Genomic DNA, 25,015 nt, shown 5'->3' with positions numbered 1-25,015 from the left:
ATCCTGAGTTACATCCTGTATTATACTCCAGAGCTGCACTCACTATTCTGCTGGTGGGGTCACTGTGTACATACATTACATTACTGATCCTTAGTTACATCCTGTATTATACCCCAGAGCTGCACTCACTATTCTGCTGGTGAGGTCACTGTGTACATACATAACATTACTGATCCTGAGTTACATCCTGTATTATACCCCAGAGCTGCACTCACTATTCTGCTGGTGGGGTCACTGTGTACATACATTACATTACTGATCCTGAGTTACATCCTGTATTATACTCCAGAGCTGCACTCACTATTCTGCTGGTGGGGTCACTGTGTACATACATTACATTACTGATCCTGAGTTACATCCTGTATTATACCTCAGAGCTGCACTCACTATTCTGCTGGTGGGGGTCACTGTGTACATACATTACTGATCCTGAGTTACATCCTGTATTATACTCCAGAGCTGCACTCACTATTCTGCTGGTGGGGGGTCACTGTGTACATACATTACATTACTGATCCTGTATTATACCCCAGAGCTGCACTCACTATTCTGCTGGTGGGGTCACTGTGTACATACATTATATACACAGGGATGGTGCCAGGCTCTCTCTGGCGCCCCCTACAGCACAGGAAATGATGCACCCTTGCTGGCACAGGCTCTCTACATTAGCTCGGCTTCCCCCTGTCTGAGCTTTCACAGAATAAATTACTTTTACACTGAACATCTGTAACCAATGAAAAATATATTAGGTGTCGGCTTTCAATTTACCGTTCTTTATGGCTCTAGAAGGTTGTACCGAGATTCTACACCAGAGGCCTGACAGATTCTACAGGTCACCTATATTAGTGTAAATGAGGAGACCGCGCCGAGCCGCAGGAGAGTGCCGAATGGAAAATACATTAGGAGGATAGAGAGACGGCGCTATACAAGGACACAGGCAGGATATGGCGGCACATTTATATGGTGGGCAACCAGATATGCTGAAATACTCAATATAGTGTATATATGTGCAGTATTATAGTAGTTATATTCTTGTATATAGGGAGCAGTATTATAGTAGTTATATTCTTGTATATAGGGAGCAGTATTATAGTAGTTATATTCTTGTATATAGGGAGCAGTATTATAGTAGTTATATTCCTGTATATAGGAGCAGTATTATAGTAGTTATACTCCTGTATATAGGGAGCAGTATTATAGTAGTTATATTCTTGTATATAGGGAGCAGTATTATAGTAGTTATATTCTTGTATATAGGGAGCAGTATTATAGTAGTTATATTCCTGTATATAGGAGCAGTATTATAGTAGTTATACTCCTGTATATAGGGAGCAGTATTATAGTAGTTATATTCCTTTATATAGGGGCGGTATTATAGTAGTTATATCCCTGTATATAGGGGCGGTATTATAGTAGTTATATCCCTGTATATAGGAGCAGTATTATAGTAGTTATATTCCTGTATATAGGAGCAGTATTATAGTAGTTATATTCCTGTATATAGGAGCAGTATTATAGTAGTTGTATTCCTGTATATAGGGGCAGTATTATAGTAGTTATATTCCTGTATATAGGGGCAGTATTATATAAGATCTGATGTTTATGTATCTTTATGTTTAACTGTGGAAAAATTCCTGCTGCTTGTTTATCATTATAAATTTTTTAAATACAGCTTGTATATATATGGCGGTAGTAATCATGGAGTGCGGCGTCTCTTACCCAGCATGTTTGTCAGCCATAGAGCCAGGTCTTCTTTCATCGGCAGCAGATTGGCCTCATGGCGTATGGCCAGCCATTGGCTGTATTGGTGCATATCCGAGAGGCCCGGCCCCCGAGCTGCTGGGCTCACCGTTGGGCACATCATTGTTACGGAAGAAGATGCCTGTCAGAATGGAATAGAAGGAACCTCATATCAGTATCAGTATCTCTGTACAATATAAGAGTATTGCCATTCAGTGAGAGGAAGCCAGAAATAGTGAGAACTTAACATATAAAGGATTTTAGAGATTGTTAATTCATGTTCCGGGCTGTAACACTATCATATCAGATTTATACAACTCCCATTGAACTCAATGCTAGCTTTAAAAGGGTACTCTTTTTTTTTCCTTTCAAATCAACCGGTGTCAGAAAGTTATGCAGATTTATTGCTTACTTCTATTTAAAAATATCCAGTCTTCCAGTACTCATCAGCTGCTGTATGTCCTGTAGGAAGTTATATATTCTCTCCAGTCTGCTGCCACCTCTGTCTGTGTCAGGAACTGTCCAAAGCAGCAGCAAATCCCCATAGAAAACCTCTCCTGTTCTGGACAGTTCCTTACATGGACAGATGTGGCAGCAGAGAGCACTGTGTCAGACTGGAGAGAATACACCACTTCATGTAGGACATACAGCAGCTGATAAGTACTGGAAGACTGGAGATATATAGACACAAATCGGTAAAACTTTAAAAAGGTTTATTTGAAAGAAAACAAAATTTAGCAAGACTACCCCTTTAAAAATCCATATAGAAGAGCTCCCCCTAGTGGTGGCGGTAGGAAAACATAGTGAAATAATGATAATAACGGCGCCCCCTATACAGAACATAAGTTTGGATGCAGAATATTATGGGGGTGTAGGAACCTTAAGAACAGTATAATACTTTTGATGGGAGTGAATAGAGTGAGCTGAGAGGGTTCTGGGGTCTCTCTCCATTCACAGGCTACAGACTACTATGACCAGCTCCTGTATACTGCTGGGCAGCTCCTGTATACTGCTGGGCAGCTCCTGTATACTGTTGGGCAGCTCCTGTATAGTGTTGGCCAGCTCCTGTATACTGCTGTGCAGCTCCCGTATGCTGCTGTGCAGCTCCTGTATACTGCAGGGCAGCTCCTGTATACTGCTGGGCAGCTCCTGTATACTGCTGGGCAGCTCCTGTATACTGTTGGGCAGCTCCTGTATAGTGTTGGCCAGCTCCTGTATACTGCTGTGCAGCTCCCGTATGCTGCTGTGCAGTTCCTGTATACTGCTGGGCAGCTCCTGTATGCTGCTGGGCAGCTCCCGTACACTGCAGTGCAGCTCCTGTATACTGCTGGGCAGCTCCTGTATACTGCTGTGCAGCTCCTGTATACTGCAGGGCAGCTCCTGTATACTGCTGGGCAGCTCCTGTATACTGCTGTGCAGTTCCTATATACTGTTGGGCAGCTCCTGTATACTGTTGGGCAGCTCCTGTATACTGCTGGGCAGCTCCTGTATACTGCTGTGCAGTTCCTGTATACTGCTGGGCAACTCCTGTATACTGCTGGGCAGCTCCTGTATACTGCTGGGCAGCTCCTGTATACTGCTGGGCAGCTCCTGTATAGTGTTGGCCAGCTCCTGTATACTGCTGTGCAGCTCCCGTATGCTGCTGGGCAGCTCCCGTATACTGCTGGGCAGCTCCTGTATACTGCTGGGCAGCTCCTGTATACTGCTGGGCAGCTCCTGTATGCTGCTGTGCAGCTCCTGTATACTGCTGGGCAGCTCCTGTATACTGCTGGGCAGCTCCCGTATACTGTTGGGCAGCTCCCGTATACTGCTGGGCAGCTCCCGTATACTGCTGGGCAGCTCCCGTATACTGCTGGGCAGCTCCCGTATACTGCTGGGCAGCTCTTGTATACTGCAGTGCAGCTCCTGTATACTGTTGGGCAGCTCCTGTATACTGCTGGGCAGCTCCTATATACTGCTGGGCAGCTCCTGTATACTGCTGGGCAGCTCCTGTATACTGCTGGGCAGCTCCTGTATACTGCTGGGCAGCTCCTGTATACTGCTGGGCAGCTCCTGTATACTGCTGTGCAGTTCCTGTATACTGTTGGGCAGCTTCTGTATACTGCTGGGCAGCTCCTGTATACTGCTGGGCAGCTCCTGTATACTGCTGTGCAGCTCCTGTATACTGCAGCGCAGCTCTTGTATACTGCAGCGCAGCTCCTGTATACTGCTGGGCAGCTCCTGTATACTGCTGGGCAGCTCCTATATACTGCTGGGCAGCTCCTGTATACTGCTGTGCAGCTCCTGTATGCTGCTGTGCAGCTCCTGTATGCTGCTGGGCAGCTCCTGTATGCTGCTGGGCAGCTCCTGTATACTGCTGTGCAGCTCCTATATACTGTTGGGCAGCTCCTGTATACTGTTGGGCAGCTCCTGTATGCTGCTGGGCAGCTCCTGTATACTGCTGTGCAGTTCCTGTATACTGTTGGGCAGCTCCTGTATACTGCTGTGCAGCTCCTGTATACTGCTGGGCAGCTCCTGTATACTGCTGTGCAGCTCCTGTATACTGCTGTGCAGCTCCTGTATACTGCTGTGCAGCTCCTGTATACTGCTGTGCAGCTCCTGTATACTGCTGTGCAGCTCCTGTATACTGCTGGGCAGCTCCTGTATACTGCTGTGCAGCTCCTGTATACTGCTGGGCAGCTCCTGTATACTGCTGTGCAGTTCCTGTATACTGCTGTGCAGCTCCTGTATACTGCTGGGCAGCTCCTGTATACTGCTGGGCAGCTCCTGTATACTGCTGGGCAGCTCCTATATACTGCTGGGCAGCTCCTGTATACTGCTGGGCAGCTCCTGTATGCTGCTGGGCAGCTCCTGTATACTGCTGGGCAGCTCCTGTATACTGCTGGGCAGCTCCTGTATACTGCTGGGCAGCTCCTGTATACTGCTGGGCAGCTCCTGTATACTGCTGGGCAGCTCCTGTATACTGCTGGGCAGCTCCTGTATACTGTTTGGCAGTTCCTGTATACTGCTGGGCAGCTCCTGTATACTGCTGTGCAGTTCCTGTATACTGTTGGGCAGCTCCTGTATACTGCTGGGCAGCTCCTGTATACTGTTTGGCAGTTCCTGTATACTGCTGGGCAGCTCCTGTATACTGCTGTGCAGCTCCTGTATACTGCTGGGCAGCTCCTGTATACTGCTGGGCAGCTCCTGTATACTGCTGTGCAGCTGCGAGGAGTTTGATGTCCTCTCTGCTGTCCTCTTCTGACCCCTGCAGGAATCGATATGTAAGGGGGAATTTCTCCCCTTTATATACCCCTCCCCCCCCCCCTTTATATACCCCTCCCCCCCCTTATATACAGGAGTCTCCTCTCACGTAACTTTAATGTACTTATTGCAGAACCTTCGGTTTATTAGTGATCGGTTCCTTTAAATATTGTTCTCCCCTCCTAGTCGGGTCGGTCACGAGTCTCGTAGTGACAATAAGGACGACGCTAGAAGCTTCCACCCGCCAGATCTGTGGGAAACGTTATAACCCGATAATTGTACAATAAAGTTATAAAACTACGACGGCGCGGAACAGACGTGTAACAGTTTAGTATATTGAAAACCGTCTTTGTGTGTAGATGTAGCAGAGCTGAGCTTGTCAGGGATACAGGCAGCCAAGTGTAATCTGCTGTGCGTGGATATACCTCTAATTGTTACCGTGTTATCTGTCATTTTACATGGGACTGCAGGTGAACCACCTACAGTCCCATGTAAAATGACAGATAACACGGTAACAACTGTAATGTGATCATAAGTGACAAACTCACTACTGCTACATCTGAACTGGTATCAAAATATTATACAAGAGGTTTACTATCAAGCCAGCCTTCAATAGGGATCACAATAGACTTGATATACTTAGATTGGTGTTATAGTTTGCGCCAAACTTGCAAGCCCCGCCCCTTCCTGTTTGGACCCTCCCACTTTCTTGACTTTTTAAAAGGTTAGTGCACAAAACAACTGGTGCCAGAAATTTACTGTTAAAAAATCTTCAGTCTTTCAGTACTCATCAGCTGCTGTATGTCCTGCAGGAAGTGGCATATTCTCTCCAATCTGACACAGTGCTCTCTGCTGCCACCTCTGTCCATGTCAGGAACTGTCCAGAGCAGGAGAGGTTTTCTATGAGGATTTGCTGCTGCTCTGGACAGTTCCTGACATGGACAGAGGTGTCAGACTGGAAAAAATACACCACTTCCTGCAGGACATACAGCAGCTAATAAGTACTGGAAGACTGGAGATTTTTTAATAGAAGTAAAATCTCCAGCACTTTCTGGCACCAGTTGATTTAAAAAAAATATATATATTTTTGGTGAACTATCCCTTTAAAAGTTACAAAGCATTGCGTAAATACAACATGCGCAAAATGTATAACTTTAGACATCACTAATAAATCCCCTCATCCGTGTAGCAGAGCTGAATTTGTCTCTATGAGAAGTATCCCTAAAGCTTTACAGATATCACATTAAAACGTCACCCCTTACGTTGTGCCAAAAGACAAGCTCAGCTCTGCTATACGACCTTTTATTTATTATTCAGTCGAGCTGAATTTGTCTTTGAACCTTAACTAGCCGAGTTACTACAATACAGTATAATAATAGTAGAGGTAGCAGAGCTGAGCGGGTTCTCACTGTCATACAACTTTTCTATAGGTCTACAGGTAAACCTGATCTATATAGAAGAGACAAATTCAGCTCAACTACTTCTGCAAACACACACGCACACATCTGTTAAACTTCAGATACAGTTAACAAATTCAGCTCTGCTACATAATATACAGATGCTGCACACTTTTATCATTTCACGCCGCAACCCAAAAAATCCTTGCGCGCCAGATGACAAACTCAGCTCTAAAAGCTACACAGTTAAAATCAGTAGCGCTATGATAGTCTGATAGTTTGGCGAGTGCAAAGTCAGCTCTGCTACATCTATATATATAATACAAAATGTAATACAATTATGGCTAGAGAGTAAGTATATAGTTGGGGGGGTGAGAGGGTCCATAGCATGCGGCGGCGGCTCCTCACCTCGTCCTTCTTCAGGGTCCTGTGGTCGCCCCCGGCAGCAGCAGCAGCAGCACATGCACCGCACTCGCTCCTGGCAGGGATCTGCGCTCCGCTCTCTGCTCCGCTCCCTTTTTTTCTCCTTTTTCACCCATTAAAGTGAGACCACATCTCGCCCTGAGAGAGTCATTGTCAGGCAGAAGAATTTTAGCCGGGATGGTTTACACTGGACCTAATGGCATGTAACACTTTCAACAAACTGCAGGGCCCCCCCGTCCCCCCCGTCCCCCGCTCCGAACACTGAGCTTCTTATGTGACGGCAGAGACAACCCCTCTTTTTTTCGGGCACAGGACGGCGCTTGTGTTTTGCCAGCAAAGTGATCTAAACTATCTGCCCATTCCCGATCCTCCGCGCACAATACGGGAAAATCTGGGTCACCGGCTCCACGTGACTCGCCCCTCCTCACAGATAATAGCCCCCAATAGACTCTATATCGGCCGGCAGGTAATAAGCCTGGACGTTTCATACTCAATGAACACAGATGTAGCAGAGCTGAATGTGTCATTTTGAGCAGCATTGGCATATACAGATTTATTTATATCAGTGCATTAAAATAGTGGAGATAATACTCTGAGATGTCACCAGGTGTTGTCACGAATGGCAAACTCAGCTCTGTAGTATAAAGCAAACTCAGCTCTGTAATATCTAACAAACTCAGCTCTGTAGTATAAAGCAAACTCAGCTCTGTTATATCTAACAAACTCAGCTCTGTACTATAAAGCAAACTCAGCTCTGTAGTATAAAGCAAACTCAGCTCTGTTATATCTAACAAACTCAGCTCTGTAGTATAAAGCAAACTCAGCTCTGTTATATGTAACAAACTCAGCTCTGTACTATAAAGCAAACTCAGCTCTGCAACATCTAACAAATTCAGCACTGTAATATCTAACAAACTCAGCTCTGTAGTATAAAGCAAACTCAGCTCTGCAACATCTAACAAACTCAGCTCTGTAATGTCTGACAAACTCAGCTCTGCAACATCTAACAAACTCAGCTCTATAATATCTAACAAACTCAGCTGTATAATACACAACAAACTCAGCTCTGTAATATCTAACAAACTCAGCTTTATAATGTATAACTAACTCGGCTCTGCAGCATTTAACAAACTCGGCTCTGTAAAATCTAACAAACTCAGCTCTGCAATATCTTACAAACTCAGCTCTGCAGCATGTTTTACTATAGGGGTTCTTCAGCTAAAATAATTTGTTATCTGGTGTCAGAAAATTAAACAGATTTGAAAATTCCTTCTATTTAAACATCTCCAGTCTTCCAGTACTTATCAGCTGCTGTATGTCCTGCATGACGTGGTGTATTCTTTCCAGTCTGACACAGTGCTCTCTGCTGCCACCTCTGTCCATGGCAGGAACTGTCCAGAGCAGGAGAGGTTTTCTATGGGGATTTGCTGCTGCTCTGGACAGTTCCTGACATGGACAGAGGTGGCAGCAGAGAGCACTGTGTCAGACTGGAGAGAATACACCACTTCCTGCAGGACATACAGCAGCTGATAAGTAATGGAAGACTGTAATTTTTTAAATAGAAGTAATTTAGTTAATTAAAAATATATATTTTCAGCAGAGTACCCTGTTAATTAACCCTGTAGCATCTGTACTAGTCATGAGCACTGCTGCCCATTAGCTTATTATGCATCTGACACACTCAGCTCTGCTACATCTGATAATAACACATTCATACTGGTTTATTTCATAATTTTACATGGTGGCTTTGGTCAAAGGTTTAATCTAATACAATAACAGTGAATGGGGTCATGCTGGGACCATTCACCATTCACAGACAGGAGGCAGAGATCTTGAAAGCGATGAAGAAGAGCAAGAAGATTCCTCTCCAAGCTCCAAAAGAAACGGAAACCCAACACTTGTCACTGCTGCCTAATATGATGTCATTTATGTGCAGTAGCCGTCCACACATCATAAATAGTGACACTTCGGTTTTAGACCTTCTCCAAACATTGGGTGCCAGAGGTAATACAGCAAAGAGAGCGCTAGTAGGGTGTAAAAGAAGCGTCACTATGTGCATGGACTGAACTCTAACACTGAGGGGTCACAATTTATAACATTTTGATTACACACTAATAATAACTTATGTAAATATTATGACAATGAAAACTATATTTACTGCAAATTCTATAACACATCCGCAAATAGGGACAACAACATGAAAATTAGGAAGCACCATACTGTACCCCATAGCTACCCAGTCACTCAGTGGTCACCTCTGATATTAATATGGTACAAGAATATAACTACTATAATACTGCCCAGTATATACAAGAATATAACTACTATAATACTGCCCAGTATATACAAGAATATAACTACTATAATACTGCTCCTATATACAGGAATATAACTACTATAATACTGCTCCTATGTACAAGAATATAACTACTATAATACTGCTCCCTATATACAGGAATATAACTACTATAATACTGCTCCTATATACAGGAATATAACTACTATAATACTGCTCCTATATACAGGAATATAACTACTATAATACTGCTCCTATATACAGGGATATAACTACTATAATACTGCTCCTATATACAAGAATATAACTACTATAATACTGCTCCTATATACAGGAATATAACTACTATAATACTGCCCCTATATACAGGAATATAACTACTATAATACTGCTCCTATATACCGGAATATAACTACTATAATACTGCTCCTATATACAGGAATATAACTACTATAATACTGCTCCTATATACAAGAATATAACTACTATAATACTGCTCCTATATACAGGAATATAACTACTATAATACTGCTCCTATATACAGGAATATAACTACTATAATACTGCTCCTATATACAGGAATATAACTACTATAATACTGCTCCTATATACAGGAATATAACTCCTATAATACTGCCCCTATATACAGGAATATAACTACTATAATACTGCTCCTATATACAGGAATATAACTACTATAATACTGCCCCCTATATACAGGAATATAACTACTAATAATACTGCTCCTATATACAAGCATATAACTACTATAATCAGCACAAGCCATTGAGGAAGTAAAGACCAGCGGCACTCACCGGGTTAATGCAGTTGTGATGATTTATTGATACGATGTCATCTTGCAGATAAGCTCAGGGCAGGGGGAGACAGGTCCAGAGGTGCCTCAACCCGGTGAGTGCCGCTGGTCTTTACTTCCTCAATGGCTTGTGCTGATTAAATGAATTGCTTTCTCATTTACGCTGAGCACCACTGCAATGCATGAATGTCACTGAGATTACTCAGCCAACAAAGACTACAACGCTCCTCATCTCACAAAGACACTTAATCTGAAAACATAAACAGCTCCACACAAATCACGGGTCACTGATAGTGCCAACACATCTATTTGCTTGTGCATATAACTACTATAATACTGCTCCTATATACAGGAATATAACTATACTGCCCCCTATATACAGGAATATAACTGCTATAATACTGCTCATATATACAGGAATATAACTACTATAATACTGCTATATACAGGAATATAACTACTATAATAATGCCCCCTATATACAGGAATATAACTACTATAATACTGCTCCTATATACAAGAATATAACTACTATAATACTATATATGGAACATTCCCCCTCCTCTGCCCTCATTACCTGGAATACCTGCACCTGTTACCTGTATAATAATCACCTGTCCACACACTCATCACACTGCAACTTCTCCATAATGGCAAACACCAAAGAGCTGTCTAAGGACACCTATGACATAATTGTTGACCTGCACAAGGCTGGCATGGGCTACAGGACAATAGGCAAGCAGCTCCCTGAGTCTCAAACTATGTGCCAGATCTTGCCTCATGGGGTAAGGATGATTCTTAGAAAGATCAGGATTCAGCCCAGTACTACATAGGGGTACGTGATCACTGACCTGAAGAGAGCTTGGATAACAGTCTCATAGATTACTGTTAGTAACACACTACACCGTCATGGAGTATTATCCTGCAGGACACACAAGGTCCCCCTGCTCACACCAGCACATGTCCAGGTCCGTGTGACGTCACCAGTCCTCATCGGGATGAGTCAGAGGAGACATTAGAGAAGGTCATGTGGTCAGATAAGGCCATAATACAATTTTTTAGTATCAACCCCACTCACCGTGTTTGGAGGAAGAAGAAGGATGAGAACAACCCCAACGACACAGTCCAAACCGTGAAGCATGGGGGGTGGCATCATTCTTTGGGGGCTTTTCTGCAAACGGGACAGGATGACTGCACTGTATTGAAAGGAGGACGGATGGAGGTATGTATCGGTAGATTTTGACCAACAACCTCCTTCCCTCAGTAAGAGCAGTGAAGATGGGTGGTGGCCGGGTCTTTCAGCATGACGAAAACCCGAAACCAACAGCCGGGACAACTAAGGAGGAAACCCACAGCCGGGACAACTAAGGAGGAGACACACAGCTGGGACAACTAAGGAGGAAACCCACAGCCGGGACAACTAAGGAGGAGACACACAGCCGGGACAACTAAGGAGGAGACACACAGCCGGGACAACTAAGGAGGAAACACACAGCCGGGACAACTAAGGAGGAGACACACAGCCGGGACAACTAAGGAGGAAACACACAGCCGGGACAACTAAGGAGGAAACACACAGCCGGGACAACTCAGGAGGAAACACACAGGACAACTAAGGAGGAAACACACAGCCGGGACAACTAAGGAGGAAACCCACAGCCGGGACAACTAAGGAGGAGGCCCCCAGCCGGGACAATTAAGGAGGAAACACACAGCCGGGACAACTAAGGAGGAAACACACAGCCGGGACAACTAAGGAGGAGACACACAGCCGGGACAACTAAGGAGGAGACACACAGCCGGGACAACTAAGGAGGAAACACACAGCCGGGACAACTAAGGAGGAAACACACAGCCGGGACAACTAAGAAGGAGACCCCCAGCCGGGACAACTAAGGAGGGAACACACAGCCGGGACAACTAAGGAGGAAACCCACAGCCGGGACAACTAAGGAGGAAACCCACAGCTGGGACAACTAAGGAGGAAACCCCCAGCCGGGACAACTAAGGAGGAAACCCACAGCCGGGACAACTAAGGAGGAAACACACAGCCGGGACAACTAAGGAGGAGACCCACAGATGGGACAACTAAGGAGGAGACCCACAGCCGGGACAACTAAGGAGGAGACCCACAGCCGGGACAACTAAAGAGGAAACACACAGCCGGGACAACTAAGGAGGAAACACAGAGCCAGGACAACTAAGGAGGAAACACACAGCCGGGACAACTAAGGAGGAGACACACAGCCGGGACAACTAAGGAGGAAACACACAGCCGGGACAACTAAGGAGGAAACACACAGCCGGGACAACTCAGGAGGAAACACACAGGACAACTAAGGACGAAACACACAGCCGGGACAACTAAGGAGGAAACACACAGCCGGGACAACTAAGGAGGAAACACACAGCCGGGATAACTAAGGAGGAATCCCACAGCCGGGACAACTAAGGAGGAAACACAGAGCCGGACAACTAAGGAGGAAAACCCCCAGCTGGGACAACTAAGGAGGAAACACACAGGACAACTAAGGAGGAAACACACAGCCGGGACAACTAAGGAGGAGACACACAGCCAGGACAACTAAGGAGGAAACACACAGCCGGGACAACTAAGGAGGAATCCCACAGCCGGGACAACTAAGGAGGAAACCCACAGCCGGGACAACTAAGGAGGAAACCCACAGCCGGGACAACTAAGGAGGAAACCCAGAGCCGCACAACTAAGGAGGAAACCCCCCAGCTGGGACAACTAAGGAGGAAACACACAGGACAACTAAGGAGGAGACACACAGCCAGGACAACTAAGGAGGAAACACACAGCCGGGACAACTAAGGAGGAAACACACAGCCGGGACAACTAAGGAGGAAACACACAGCCGGGGCAACTAAGGAGGAAACACACAGGACAACTAAGGAGGAAACACACAGCCGGGACAACTAAGGAGGAAACTCATAGCCGGGACAACTAATGAGTGGCTTGGTAAAAAACAATTCAAGGTCCTGGAGCAGTCTCTCCACCGGAAACCCACAGCTGGGACAACTAAGGAGGAAACACAGCCGGGACAACTAAGGAGGAGACCCACAGCCGGGACAACTAAGGAGGAGACACACAGCTGGGACAACTAAGGAGGAAACACAGCCGGGACAACTAAGGAGAAGACCCACAGCCGGGACAACTAAGGAGGAGACACACAGCTGGGACAACTAAGGAGGAAACACACAGCCGGGACAACTAAGGAGGAAACACACAGCCGGGACAACTAAGGAGGAAACACACAGCCGGGACAACTAAGGAGGAAACACACAGCCGGGACAACTAACGAGGAAACACACAGCCGGGAAAACTAAGGAGGAAACACACAGCCGGGACAACTAAGGAGGAAACACACAGTCGGGAAAACTAAGGAGGAAACCCACAGCCGGGACAACTAAGGAGGAAACACAGAGCCGGACAACTAAGGAGGAAACACACAGCCGGGACAACTAAGGAGGAAACCCACAGCCGGGACAACTAAGGAGGAAACACACAGCCGGGACAACTAAGGAGGAGACACACAGCCGGGACAACTAAGGAGGAAACACACAGCCGGGACAACTAAGGAGGAAGCACACAGCCGGGACAACTAAGGAGGAAACACACAGCCGGGACAACTAAGGAGGAAACCCACCGCCGAGACAACTAATGAGGAAACACACAGCCGGGAAAACTAAGGAGGAAACACACAGCCGGGACAACTAAGGAGGAAACACACAGCCGGGACAACTAAGGAGGAAACACACAGCCGGGACAACTAAGGAGGAAACCCACAGCCGGGACAACTAAGGAGGAGACCCACAGCCGGGACAACTAAGGAGGAGACACACAGCCGGGACAACTAAGGAGGAGACACACAGCCGGGACAACTAAGGAGGAAACACACAGCCGGGACAACTAAGGAGGAAACACACAGCCGGGACAACTAACGAGGAAACACACAGCCGGGAAAACTAAGGAGGAAACACACAGCCGGGACAACTAAGGAGGAAACACAGAGCCGGACAACTAAGGAGGAAACACACAGCCGGGACAACTAAGGAGGAAACACACAGCCGGGACAACTAAGGAGGAAACACAGAGCCGGGACAACTAAGGAGGAAACTCACAGCTGGGACAACTAAGGAGGAAACTCACAGCCAGGACAACTAATGAGTAGCTTGGTAAAAAACATTTCAAGGTCCTGGAGCAGTCTCTCCACCTGCACCAAATAGAAAATGTTTGGAGGGAGCTAAGACTTAATGTTGCCCCAAACCTGTATGATCTGGATAAGACTTACTGGTCAAGAACTACTGGAAATTCCTGACCTCTATAATTGCAAACAAAGGTTTCTGGGCCAAATTTTAACTTCTGTTTTTCTCTTCTTTCAAATACTTCATGAAATAAAATGCAAAAATATTTTAAAATGCAATAAAATATTTAAAAATTAAGCATCTTGCTTATTGTCCGGTAGCCCATCCCAGCCTTGTGCAGGTCTCCAATTTTATTTCTGGTGTCCTTAGACAGCTCTTTGGTCCCGACCATGGTGGAGAGGTTGAAGTGTGATTGGACTGGTGATTATTATACAGGTAATGAGATGCACCAGGGGCAGGTAATCCAGGTAATGAGGGCAGAGTAGGAGGAGCTTCTGTGAGAGACAGAATTCCTGCTGGTCGGTCGGTGATCAAATCCTTAATTCATGGAAGAAAATTTAAATTATTTACAAATCCTACAATAAGATTATCTATAGATTCTGTTCTATAGATTCTGTCTCTCACAGGTGAATATATACACCTGGTATATGCACAGGTATATGACCCCCCTCTCCATTCTTTGTAGGTGATCGGCAGCGGATCAGATACTTATTTTCCCCGCTGTATTCACTATATAACTCTCTTTTTGGTTGGGTTCCTCCTATAATATAGTCAGTCCATAAGGCTGATGTTCATATTGATGAGACTGGGTGTATCGCTGTATGATGATTGGTCGGGAGTCGTCAGTAAATACAATAAGTTGCTGACTTGCACTTAATGCCCCAGTGAGCACATTAACCTCCCATTAGCAGTAAGCAGTGAGGGAAGCCATGGGAATGAGTGACGGGATGATGTTTTCTGTATAATTGTATATATCCCGGAGGTTAGGACCCCGTGCTGTAGTGTACAGGAGATCTGCTCCTGATCTGAGCCGGATGGGAGGAATTAGTTCGGCCATGTCTGATTCTTACAAATGATTGTTTTGCTTTCACTCATGATCAGCGGTGACAGGGATGACTGGCAGCGGCTTAGCCTCAAAGACTATAGGGATTGATATGTACAAAGCTGATGGCACCAGGTAATGTATTAGTCTGTGAGAGAAGGTGGGCACAATCTGTACCAGGCCCTATAACCCTCATACCCCCTGCCCGGTTCAATTTGCATTTGTAAATGCCCCTATTTGCCCTAAGAACTCATCTATGATACTCTGAGGTCTCCCAGGACTCCTGTATCCAACTGTATCCGAACTATTAAGGCGTAACTCTAGCCTTAACCCTGGATTAGGCATAGTAGAGATAGAGTCAAGGCACCGCTCCCTAACCTTACTCTCCTTGACTTTAACCTTTAGTTTTAAAGGGGAATTTCGGAGGAAAAAATTGGTTCCAAACCAATTAAATTAAATTGCATCTATGAAAAAAACACTTATCAGCTGCTGTATGTCCGGCAGGAAGTGGTGTATTCTTTCCAGTCTGATACAGTGCTCTCTGCTGCTCAGGGACAGTCCAAAGCAGGAGAAGTTTTCTATGGGGATTTGTTGCTGCTCTGGACAGTTCCTGACATAGACAGAGGTGGCAGCAGAGAGCACTGTGTCAGACTGGAGAGAATACACAACTTCCTGCAGGACATACAGTAGCTGATAAGTACTGGCAGACTGGAGATTTTTAAATAGAAGTCATTTACAAATCTGTATAACTTTCTGACATCAGCTGATTTGAAAGATTTTTTTTTTAATTATTTTATTAGGGTGTTTATTCTAAACCTAACTCCTCATATCTAAAAACAGATTTATTCCCCCCCCCCCCCCCCCCAAAAAAAAAAATAAAAAAATCCAAATAGTTTGCAAAATTTTGGGAAAATTCTAAATATTTTCAGTCCTTTCCCAATCAATTTGATCATCTCTCCCTGTCCAGGCATGATGGGAGTTGTAGTTTTGCAACAGCTAGAGAGCCAAGGTTCCCTACCGCTGCCTTCCAGGGCAGGGCATGGAGTTCTGCTCATCCTGTTCTCCCTGGTTCAGTGACACTTACACAGGCAGAGCGACCGTGCACAACATGTAACAAGATGAGTTATACCCGTAATTTTTTTTTTTTTGAAGAAATTTTTTGGCATGTTTTTCCCCCTTTGAAGGCTAAATCTCACGCTCCCCCTGCCTCCTGCCTGTGATGTGCTCGGCCTCTCCCTCCTCGGCTCCAGGGATGTTTGTTAGGTCTGCCCTATTTATTTTACCATGTACCTGTCCGCTGACATCTCTCCTACTGAGAAGCCAAAACAGTTTTCTGAGCAAACCGTCACATTCCGCAGGATGACGGACGCTGGAGCTACTCGCCAGACATCGCCTGTCTGGAAAGCGTACAAGCCCTTTAAAAAGCAAAAAAAAAAAAAAATGACAAAAACAAAATAACTAAAAACAATGAGGACATTCATCAGAGCGGCAAGCGCTCCATTCAATTACAGCCATTACTGCTGCGAGATGCTCCGCTTTCCAGTCTATAAACAGCCCCAGAACAATCGCCTTACAGCTCCATTGATCTCCCGCAAGACTTTGCTGATTACAACATAATTCTCCGGCAGAAGCGTAAAAAATTGCCGGCTGATTATTAAGTGGGACAACAATAATGATAAAAAAAAAAAAAAAAAAAAAAAAAAAAAAGGAACCCCCCCCCACCACCTGAAAATCCTACAACATCAATGGTTATAGAGACGGCTACGGGGTTTAGAGTTCAATAAACTAAAAATATAATGAAAAAAAAAAATTGTATAAAATTCTGTAAAAAACTCGTTGACCTCACTGTTTCCACTGTTCAGCAACCCTGTCCTGTTGGCTAATGTATCACACAACCCCCCCCACCCACCCCAACCCTGTATGATTCTACCCCTACCCACTTTGGCTCCCTCTTGGGCTGATAGAAGACCCCCACAACAGAGCCCATCCCACATGCTGCACACTGCTCACCCCTGTGACTACTACCCCTAACTACTCCAAGGTGGCATTGATCCCTATAATAAGATTAGTGTCTGTTCTCCATGATTCTTCATGGCTAATGGACAGACCTAAAAAATCTCAAAGGCCGACTAAAGGTGGACCAACCACCCTCAGGCCGCACCCCTTGTATAATTCTACTCAGTCCCTTGTATCATCATTGTGGTGCAGTGTCGTGATGTTTGCCCCCATGTCAGCATTAGGCTTTATAGGGGATCAGGAGAGATAGCTGTATGGGGGGGATCAGGTGAGATAGCTGTATGGGGGGGATCAGGTGAGATAGCTGTATGGGGGATCAGGAGAGATAGCTGTATGGGGGATAAGGAGAGATAGCTGTATGGGGGGGGGATCAGGTGAGATAGCTGTATGGGGGATCAGGAGAGATAGCTGTATGGGGGGATCAGGAGAGATAGCTGTATGGGGGGGATCAGGTAAGATAGCTGTATGGGGGGGATCAGGTGAGATAGCTGTATGGGGGGATCAGGAGAGATAGCTGTATGGGGGGATCAGGAGAGATAGCTGTATGGGGGGGATCAGGTAAGATAGCTGTATGGGGGGGATCAGGTGAGATAGCTGTATGGGGGGATCAGGAGAGATAGCTGTATGGGGGGATCAGGTGAGATAGCTGTATGGGGGGATAAGGAGAGATAGATGTATGAGGGATCAGGTGAGATAGCTGTATGGGGGGGATCAGGTGAGATAGCTGTATGGGGGGATCAGGTGAGATAGCTGTATGGGGGGATCAGGAGAGATAGCTGTATGGGGGGATCAGGTGAGATAGCTGTATGGGGGGATAAGGAGAGATAGATGTATGAGGGATCAGGTGAGATAGCTGTATGGGGGGGATCAGGTGAGATAGCTGTATGGGGGGATCAGGAGAGATAGCTGTATGGGGGGATCAGGAGAGATAGATGTATGGGGGGATCAGGAGAGATAGCTGTATGGGGGATAAGGAGAGATAGCTGTATGGGGGATAAGGAGAGATATCTCTCCTGATCCCCTATACAGCTATCTCTCCTTATCCCCCATACAGCTATCTCTCCTTATCCCCCATACAGCTATCTCTCCTGATCCCCCCATACATCTATCTCTCCTGATCCCCCCATACAGCTATCTCACCTGATCCCCCCATACAGCTATCTCTCCTGATCCCCTATACAGCTAGCTGTATGGGGGGATCAGGTGAGATAGCTGTATGGGGGGGATCAGGTGAGATAGCTGTATGGGGGGATCAGGAGAGATAGCTGTATGGGGGGATCAGGAGAGATAGCTGTATGGGGGGGGGATCAGGTGAGATAGCTGTATGGGGGATCAGGTGAGATAGCTGTATGGGGGGATCAGGAGAGATAGCTGTATGGGGGGATCAGGTGAGATAGCTGTATGGGGGATCAGGTGAGATAGCTGTATGGGGGGATCAGGTGAGATAGCTGTATGGGGGAACAGGAGAGATAGCTGTATGGGGGGGATCAGGAGAGATAGCTGTATGGGGGATCAGGTGAGATAGCTGTATGGGGGGATCAGGTGAGATAGCTGTATGGGGGGGATCAGGTGAGATAGCTGTATGGGGGATCAGGTGAGATAGCTGTATGGGGGGATCAGGTGAGATAGCTGTATGGGGGATCAGGTGAGATAGATGTATGGGGGGATCAGGTGAGATAGCTGTATGGGGGATAAGGAGAGATAGCTGTATGAGGGGGGATCAGGTGAGAGATAACTGTATGGGGGATCAGGTGAGATAGCTGTATGGGGGGATCAGGTGAGATAGATGTATGGGGGGATCAGGTGAGATAGCTGTATGGGGGGGATCAGGAGAGATAGCTGTATGGGGGGATCAGGAGAGATAGATGTATGGGGGGATCAGGAGAGATAGCTGTATTGGGGGATCAGGTGACATAGCTGTATGGGGGGATCAGGTGAGATAGCTGTATGGGGGGATCAGGTGAGATAGCTGTATGGGGGGATCAGGTGAGATAGCTGTATGGGGGGATCAGGAGAGATAGATGTATGGGGGGATCAGGTGAGATAGCTGTATGGGGGGATCAGGAGAGATAGATGGGGATCAGGAGAGAGATAGCTGTATGGGGGGGATCAGGTGAGATAGCTGTATGGGTGGATCAGGAGAGATAGCTGTATGGGGGGGGGGATCAGGTGAGATAGCTGTATGGGGGATCAGGTGAGATAGCTGTATGGGGGGATCAGGAGAGATAGCTCTATGGGGGGATCAGGTGAGATAGCTGTATGGGGGGGGGGATCAGGAGAGATAGCTGTATGGGGGGATCAGGTGAGATAGCTGTATGGGGGATCAGGTGAGATAGCTGTATGGGGGGATCAGGAGAGATAGCTGTATGGGGGGATTCAGGTGAGATAGCTGTATGGGGGATCAGGTGAGATAGCTGTATGGGGGGATCAGGAGAGATAGCTGTATGGGGGGGATCAGGTGAGATAGCTGTATGGGGGGATTCAGGTGAGATAGCTGTATGGGGGATCAGGTGAGATAGATGTATGGGGGATCAGGTGAGATAGATGTATGGGGGATCAGGTGAGATAGCTGTATGGGGGGGATCAGGTGAGATAGCTGTATGGGGGGATCAGGTGAGATAGCTGTATGGGGGGATCAGGAGAGATAGCTGTATGGGGGGGGATGAGGAGAGATAGCTGTATGGGGGATCAGGTGAGATAGCTGTATGGGGGGATCAGGTGAGATAGCTGTATGGGGGGGATCAGGTGAGATAGCTGTATGGGGGGATCAGGTGAGATAACTGTATGGGGGGGATCAGGTGAGATAGCTGTATAGGGGATCAGGAGAGAGATAGCTGTATGGGTGAATCAGGAGAGATAGCTGTATGGGGGGATAAGGAGAGATAGCTGTATGGGGGGGATCAGGTGAGATAGCTGTATGGGGGGATCAGGTGAGATAGCTGTATGGGGGATCAGGTGAGATAGCTGTATGGGGGGATCAGGAGAGATAGCTGTATGGGGGGATCAGGTGAGATAGCTGTATGGGGGGATCAGGTAAGATAGCTGTATGGGGGATCAGGTGAGATAGATGTATGGGGGATCAGGAGAGATAGCTGTATGGGGGATCAGGAGAGATAGCTGTATGGGGGGATCAGGTAAGATAGCTGTATGGGGGATCAGGAGAGATAGATGTATGGGGGATCAGGAGAGATAGCTGTATGGGGGATAAGGAGAGATAGCTGTATGGGGGGATCAGGAGAGATAGCTGTATGGGGGGATCAGGTGAGATAGCTGTATGGGGGGGTCAGGTGAGATAGCTGTATGGGGGGGATCAGGTGAGATAGATGTATGGGGGATCAGGAGAGATAGCTGTATGGGGGGGATCAGGGGAGATAGCTGTATGGGGGGGGGATCAGGTGAGATAGCTGTATGGGGGGATAAGGTGAGATAGCTGTATGGGGGGATCAGGTGAGAGATAACTGTATGGGGGATCAGGTGAGATAGCTGTATGGGGATCAGGTGAGATAGCTGTATGGGGGGGATCAGGTGAGATAGCTGTATGGGGGGGGGGATCAGGTGAGATAACTGTATGGGGGGATCAGGTGAGATAACTGTATGGGGGGATCAGGAGAGATAGATGTATGGGGGATCAGGAGAGATAGCTGTATGGGGGGATCAGGTGAGATAGCTGTATGGGGGGATCAGGTAAGATAGCTGTATGGGGGGATCAGGTGAGATAGCTGTATGGGGGGATCAGGAGAGATAGCTGTATGGGGGGGATCAGGTGAGATAGCTGTATGGGGGGGATCAGGAGAGATAGCTGTATGGGGGGATCAGGAGAGATAGCTGTATGGGGGATCAGGTGAGATAGATGTATGGGGGGATCAGGAGAGATAGCTGTATGGGGGATCAGGTGAGATAGATGTATGGGGGGGATCAGGAGAGATAGATGTATGGGGGGATCAGGAGAGATAGCTGTATGGGGGGGATAAGGAGAGATAGCTGTATGGGTGGGATCAGGTGAGATAGCTGTATGGGGGGGGGATCAGGTGAGATAGCTGTATGGGGGATCAGGAGAGATAGCTGTATGGGGGGGATCAGGTGAGATATCTGTATGGGGGGGGGATCAGGTGAGATAGCTGTATGGGGGGATAAGGTGAGATAGCTGTATGGGGGGATCAGGTGAGAGATAACTGTATGGGGGATCAGGTGAGATAGCTGTATGGGGATCAGGTGAGATAGCTGTATGGGGGGGATCAGGTGAGATAGCTGTATGGGGGGGGGATCAGGTGAGATAGCTGTATGGGGGATCAGGAGAGATAGCTGTATGGGGGGGATCAGGTGAGATAGCTGTATGGGGGGGGATCAGGTGAGATAGCTGTATAGGGGATCAGGTGAGATAGCTGTATGGGGGGATCAGGTGAGATAGCTGTATGGGGGATCAGGTGAGATAGCTGTATGGGGGGATCAGGAGAGATAGCTGTATGGGGGGATTCAGGTGAGATAGCTGTATGGGGGATCAGGTGAGATAGCTGTATGGGGGGATCAGGAGAGATAGCTGTATGGGGGGGATCAGGTGAGATAGCTGTATGGGGGGATTCAGGTGAGATAGCTGTATGGGGGATCAGGTGAGATAGATGTATGGGGGATCAGGTGAGATAGATGTATGGGGGATCAGGTGAGATAGCTGTATGGGGGGGATCAGGTGAGATAGCTGTATGGGGGATCAGGTGAGATAGCTGTATGGGGGGATCAGGTGAGATAGCTGTATGGGGGGATCAGGTGAGATAGCTGTATGGGGATCAGGTGAGATAGCTGTATGGGGGGATCAGGAGAGATAGCTGTATGGGGGATCAGGTGAGATAGCTGTATGGGGATCAGGTGAGATAGCTGTATGGGGGGATCAGGTGAGATAGCTGTATGGGGATCAGGTGAGATAGCTGTATGGGGGATCAGGAGAGATAGCTGTATGGGGGATCAGGTGAGATAGCTGTATGGGGATCAGGTGAGATAGCTGTATGGGTGGATCAGGTGAGATAGCTGTATGGGGATCAGGTGAGATAGCTGTATGGGGGGGGGTCAGGTGAGATAGCTGTATGGGGGGATCAGGTGAGATAGCTGTATGGGGATCAGGTGAGATAGCTGTATGGGGGATCAGGTGAGATAGCTGTATGGGGGGGATCAGGTGAGATAGCTGTATGGGGGATCAGGTGAGATAGCTGTATGGGGGGATCAGGTGAGATAGATGTATGGGGGATCAGGTGTGATAGCTGTATGGGGGGATCAGGTGAGATAGCTGTATGGGGGGATCAGGTGAGATAGATGTATGGGGGATCAGGTGAGATAGCTGTATGGGGGGATCAGGTGAGATAGCTGTATGGGGGGATCAGGTGAGATAGCTGTATGGGGGGGGGATCAGGTGAGATAGCTGTATGGGGGATCAGGTGAGATAGCTGTATGGGGGGATCAGGTGAGATAGCTGTATGGGGGATCAGGTGAGATAGCTGTATGGGGGATCAGGTGAGATAGCTGTATGGGGGGATCAGGTGAGATAGCTGTATGGGGGGATCAGGTGAGATAGCTGTATGGGGGGATCAGGTGAGATAGCTGTATGGGGGATCAGGTGAGATAGCTGTATGGGGGGATCAGGTGAGATAGCTGTATGGGGGGATCAGGTGAGATAGCTGTATGGGGGATCAGGTGAGATAGCTGTATGGGGGGATCAGGTGAGATAGCTGTATGGGGGATCAGGTGAGATAGATGTATGGGGGGATCAGGAGAGATAGCTGTATGGGGATCAGGAGAGATAGCTGTATGGGGGATCAGGTGAGATAGCTGTATGGGGGGATCAGGTGAGATAGCTGTATGGGGGGGATCAGGTGAGATAGCTGTATGGGGGATCAGGTGAGATAGCTGTATGGGGGATCAGGAGAGATAGCTGTATGGGGATCAGGAGAGATAGCTGTATGGGGGATCAGGTGAGATAGCTGTATGGGGGGATCAGGTGAGATAGCTGTATGGGGGGGATCAGGTGAGATAGCTGTATGGGGGATCAGGTGAGATAGCTGTATGGGGGATCAGGTGAGATAGCTGTATGGGGGGGATCAGGTGAGATAGCTGTATGGGGGGATCAGGTGAGATAGCTGTATGGGGGATCAGGTGAGATAGCTGTATGGGGGGGATCAGGTGAGATAGCTGTATGGGGGATCAGGTGAGATAGATGTATGGGGGGATCAGGTGAGATAGCTGTATGGGGGGGATCAGGAGAGATAGATGTATGGGGGATCAGGTGAGATAGCTGTATGGGGGATCAGGTGAGATAGCTGTATGGGGGGGATCAGGTGAGATAGCTGTATGGGGGATCAGGTGAGATAGATGTATGGGGGGATCAGGTGAGATAGCTGTATGGGGGGATCAGGTGAGATAGCTGTATGGGGGGGATCAGGTGAGATAGCTGTATCGGGGATCAGGTGAGATAGCTGTATGGGGGATCAGGAGAGATAGCTGTATGGGGGGATCAGGAGAGATAGCTGTATGGGGGATCAGGTGAGATAGCTGTATGGGGGATCAGGTGAGATAGCTGTATGGGGATCAGGTGAGATAGCTGTATGGGGATCAGGTGAGATAGCTGTATGAGGGGGGATCAGGTGAGATAGCTGTATGGGGGGGCAGGAGGGATGGATAATAATAATAATAATAATACTAATAATAATAATAATAATAATAATAACAACAACAACAATGACCATAATAAAAAAAATAGGGGAAAAAACCTGCATGACTCCCCAATAACTGTATATAGTAACTGAGGGGCTGCATGTAGTTAGTTCTGGATCAGCGGTGATGTCCATCCTGTGGCGCCCTCCTACAGCTGGTGCAGAACTACAGGCCGCAGGCTGGACATCACCGCTCCTGATCTACAAACAGATCCACAAAAAAAATAAAATAAAAAGAAATAAAATTTTAAAAATCATGGAAGCGCTGTATAGGGATGAGACAATGCTCTAGGAGTCTATGGTGACTGTATAGGGATGAGACAATGCTCTAGGAGTCTATGGTGACTGTATAGGGATGAGACAATGCTCTGTGAGTCTATGGCACTTTTATAGGGATGAGACAATGCTCTGTGATTCTATGGTGACTGTATAGGGATGAGACAATGCTCTGTGAGTCTATGGTAACTGTATAGGGATGAGACAATGCTCTGTGAGTCTATGGTGACTGTATAGGGATGAGACAATGCTTTGTGGGTCTATAGCGACTGTATAGGGATGAGACAATGCTCTGTGAGTCTATGGTAACTCTATAGGGATGAGACAATGCTCTGTGAGTCTATGGTGACTGTATAGGGATGAGACAATGCTCTGTGAGTCTATGGTAACTGTATAGGGATGACACAATGCTATGTGAGTCTATGGTGACTGTATAGGGATGAGACAATGCTCTAGGAGTCTATAGTGACTGTATAGGGATGAGACAATGCTCTGTGAGTCTATGGTAACTCTATAGGGATGAGACAATGCTCTGTGAGTCTATGGTAATTGTATAGGGATGAGACAATGCTCTGTGAGTCTATGGTAACTGTATAGGGATGAGACAATGCTCTGTGAGTCTATGTTGACTGTATAGGGATGAGACAATGCTCTGTGAGTCTATGGTGACTGCATAGGGATGAGACAATACTCTGTGAGTCTAAGGCGACTGCATAGGGATGAGAGAATGCTCTGTGAGTCTATGGCGCCTTTATAGGGATGAGACAATGCTCTGTGAGTCTATGGTGACTGCATAGGGATGAGACAATACTCTGTGAGTCTAAGGTGACTGCAACAGGTTAACCGTCTGTCTTGAAGTATTTGGGGTTGCTGGTTGTACTGGTGGACCAGCAATGAACTGTA

The 25,015-nt window shown here is 47.0% G+C and overlaps 1 protein-coding gene across 3 annotated transcripts in view; it reads right to left on the bottom strand.

Moving 5' to 3' along the window:
- The window catches only part of GAS2 (growth arrest specific 2), a 73,520-nt gene that overhangs the window by 36,544 nt on the left and 11,961 nt on the right, over positions 1 to 25,015 (bottom strand). For all 3 annotated transcript variants that reach the window (XM_069968057.1, XM_069968059.1, XM_069968060.1), the window contains exons 2-3: positions 6,789 to 6,941; positions 1,720 to 1,882 (exon numbers count right to left, since the gene is read on the bottom strand). In XM_069968057.1, the coding sequence (XP_069824158.1) occupies positions 1,720 to 1,864 (145 nt within the window). In that variant the 5' untranslated portion in view covers positions 1,865 to 1,882; positions 6,789 to 6,941. The remainder of the gene's footprint in view (positions 1 to 1,719; positions 1,883 to 6,788; positions 6,942 to 25,015) is intronic.

The sequence above is a fragment of the Dendropsophus ebraccatus genome, chromosome 4 (assembly GCF_027789765.1).
Source record: "Dendropsophus ebraccatus isolate aDenEbr1 chromosome 4, aDenEbr1.pat, whole genome shotgun sequence".
In the NCBI taxonomy this organism is placed as follows: Eukaryota; Metazoa; Chordata; class Amphibia; order Anura; family Hylidae; genus Dendropsophus; species Dendropsophus ebraccatus.
The sequence above is the reverse complement of the archived record's forward strand: the minus strand, read 5'-3'. Positions and strand labels throughout refer to the sequence as shown.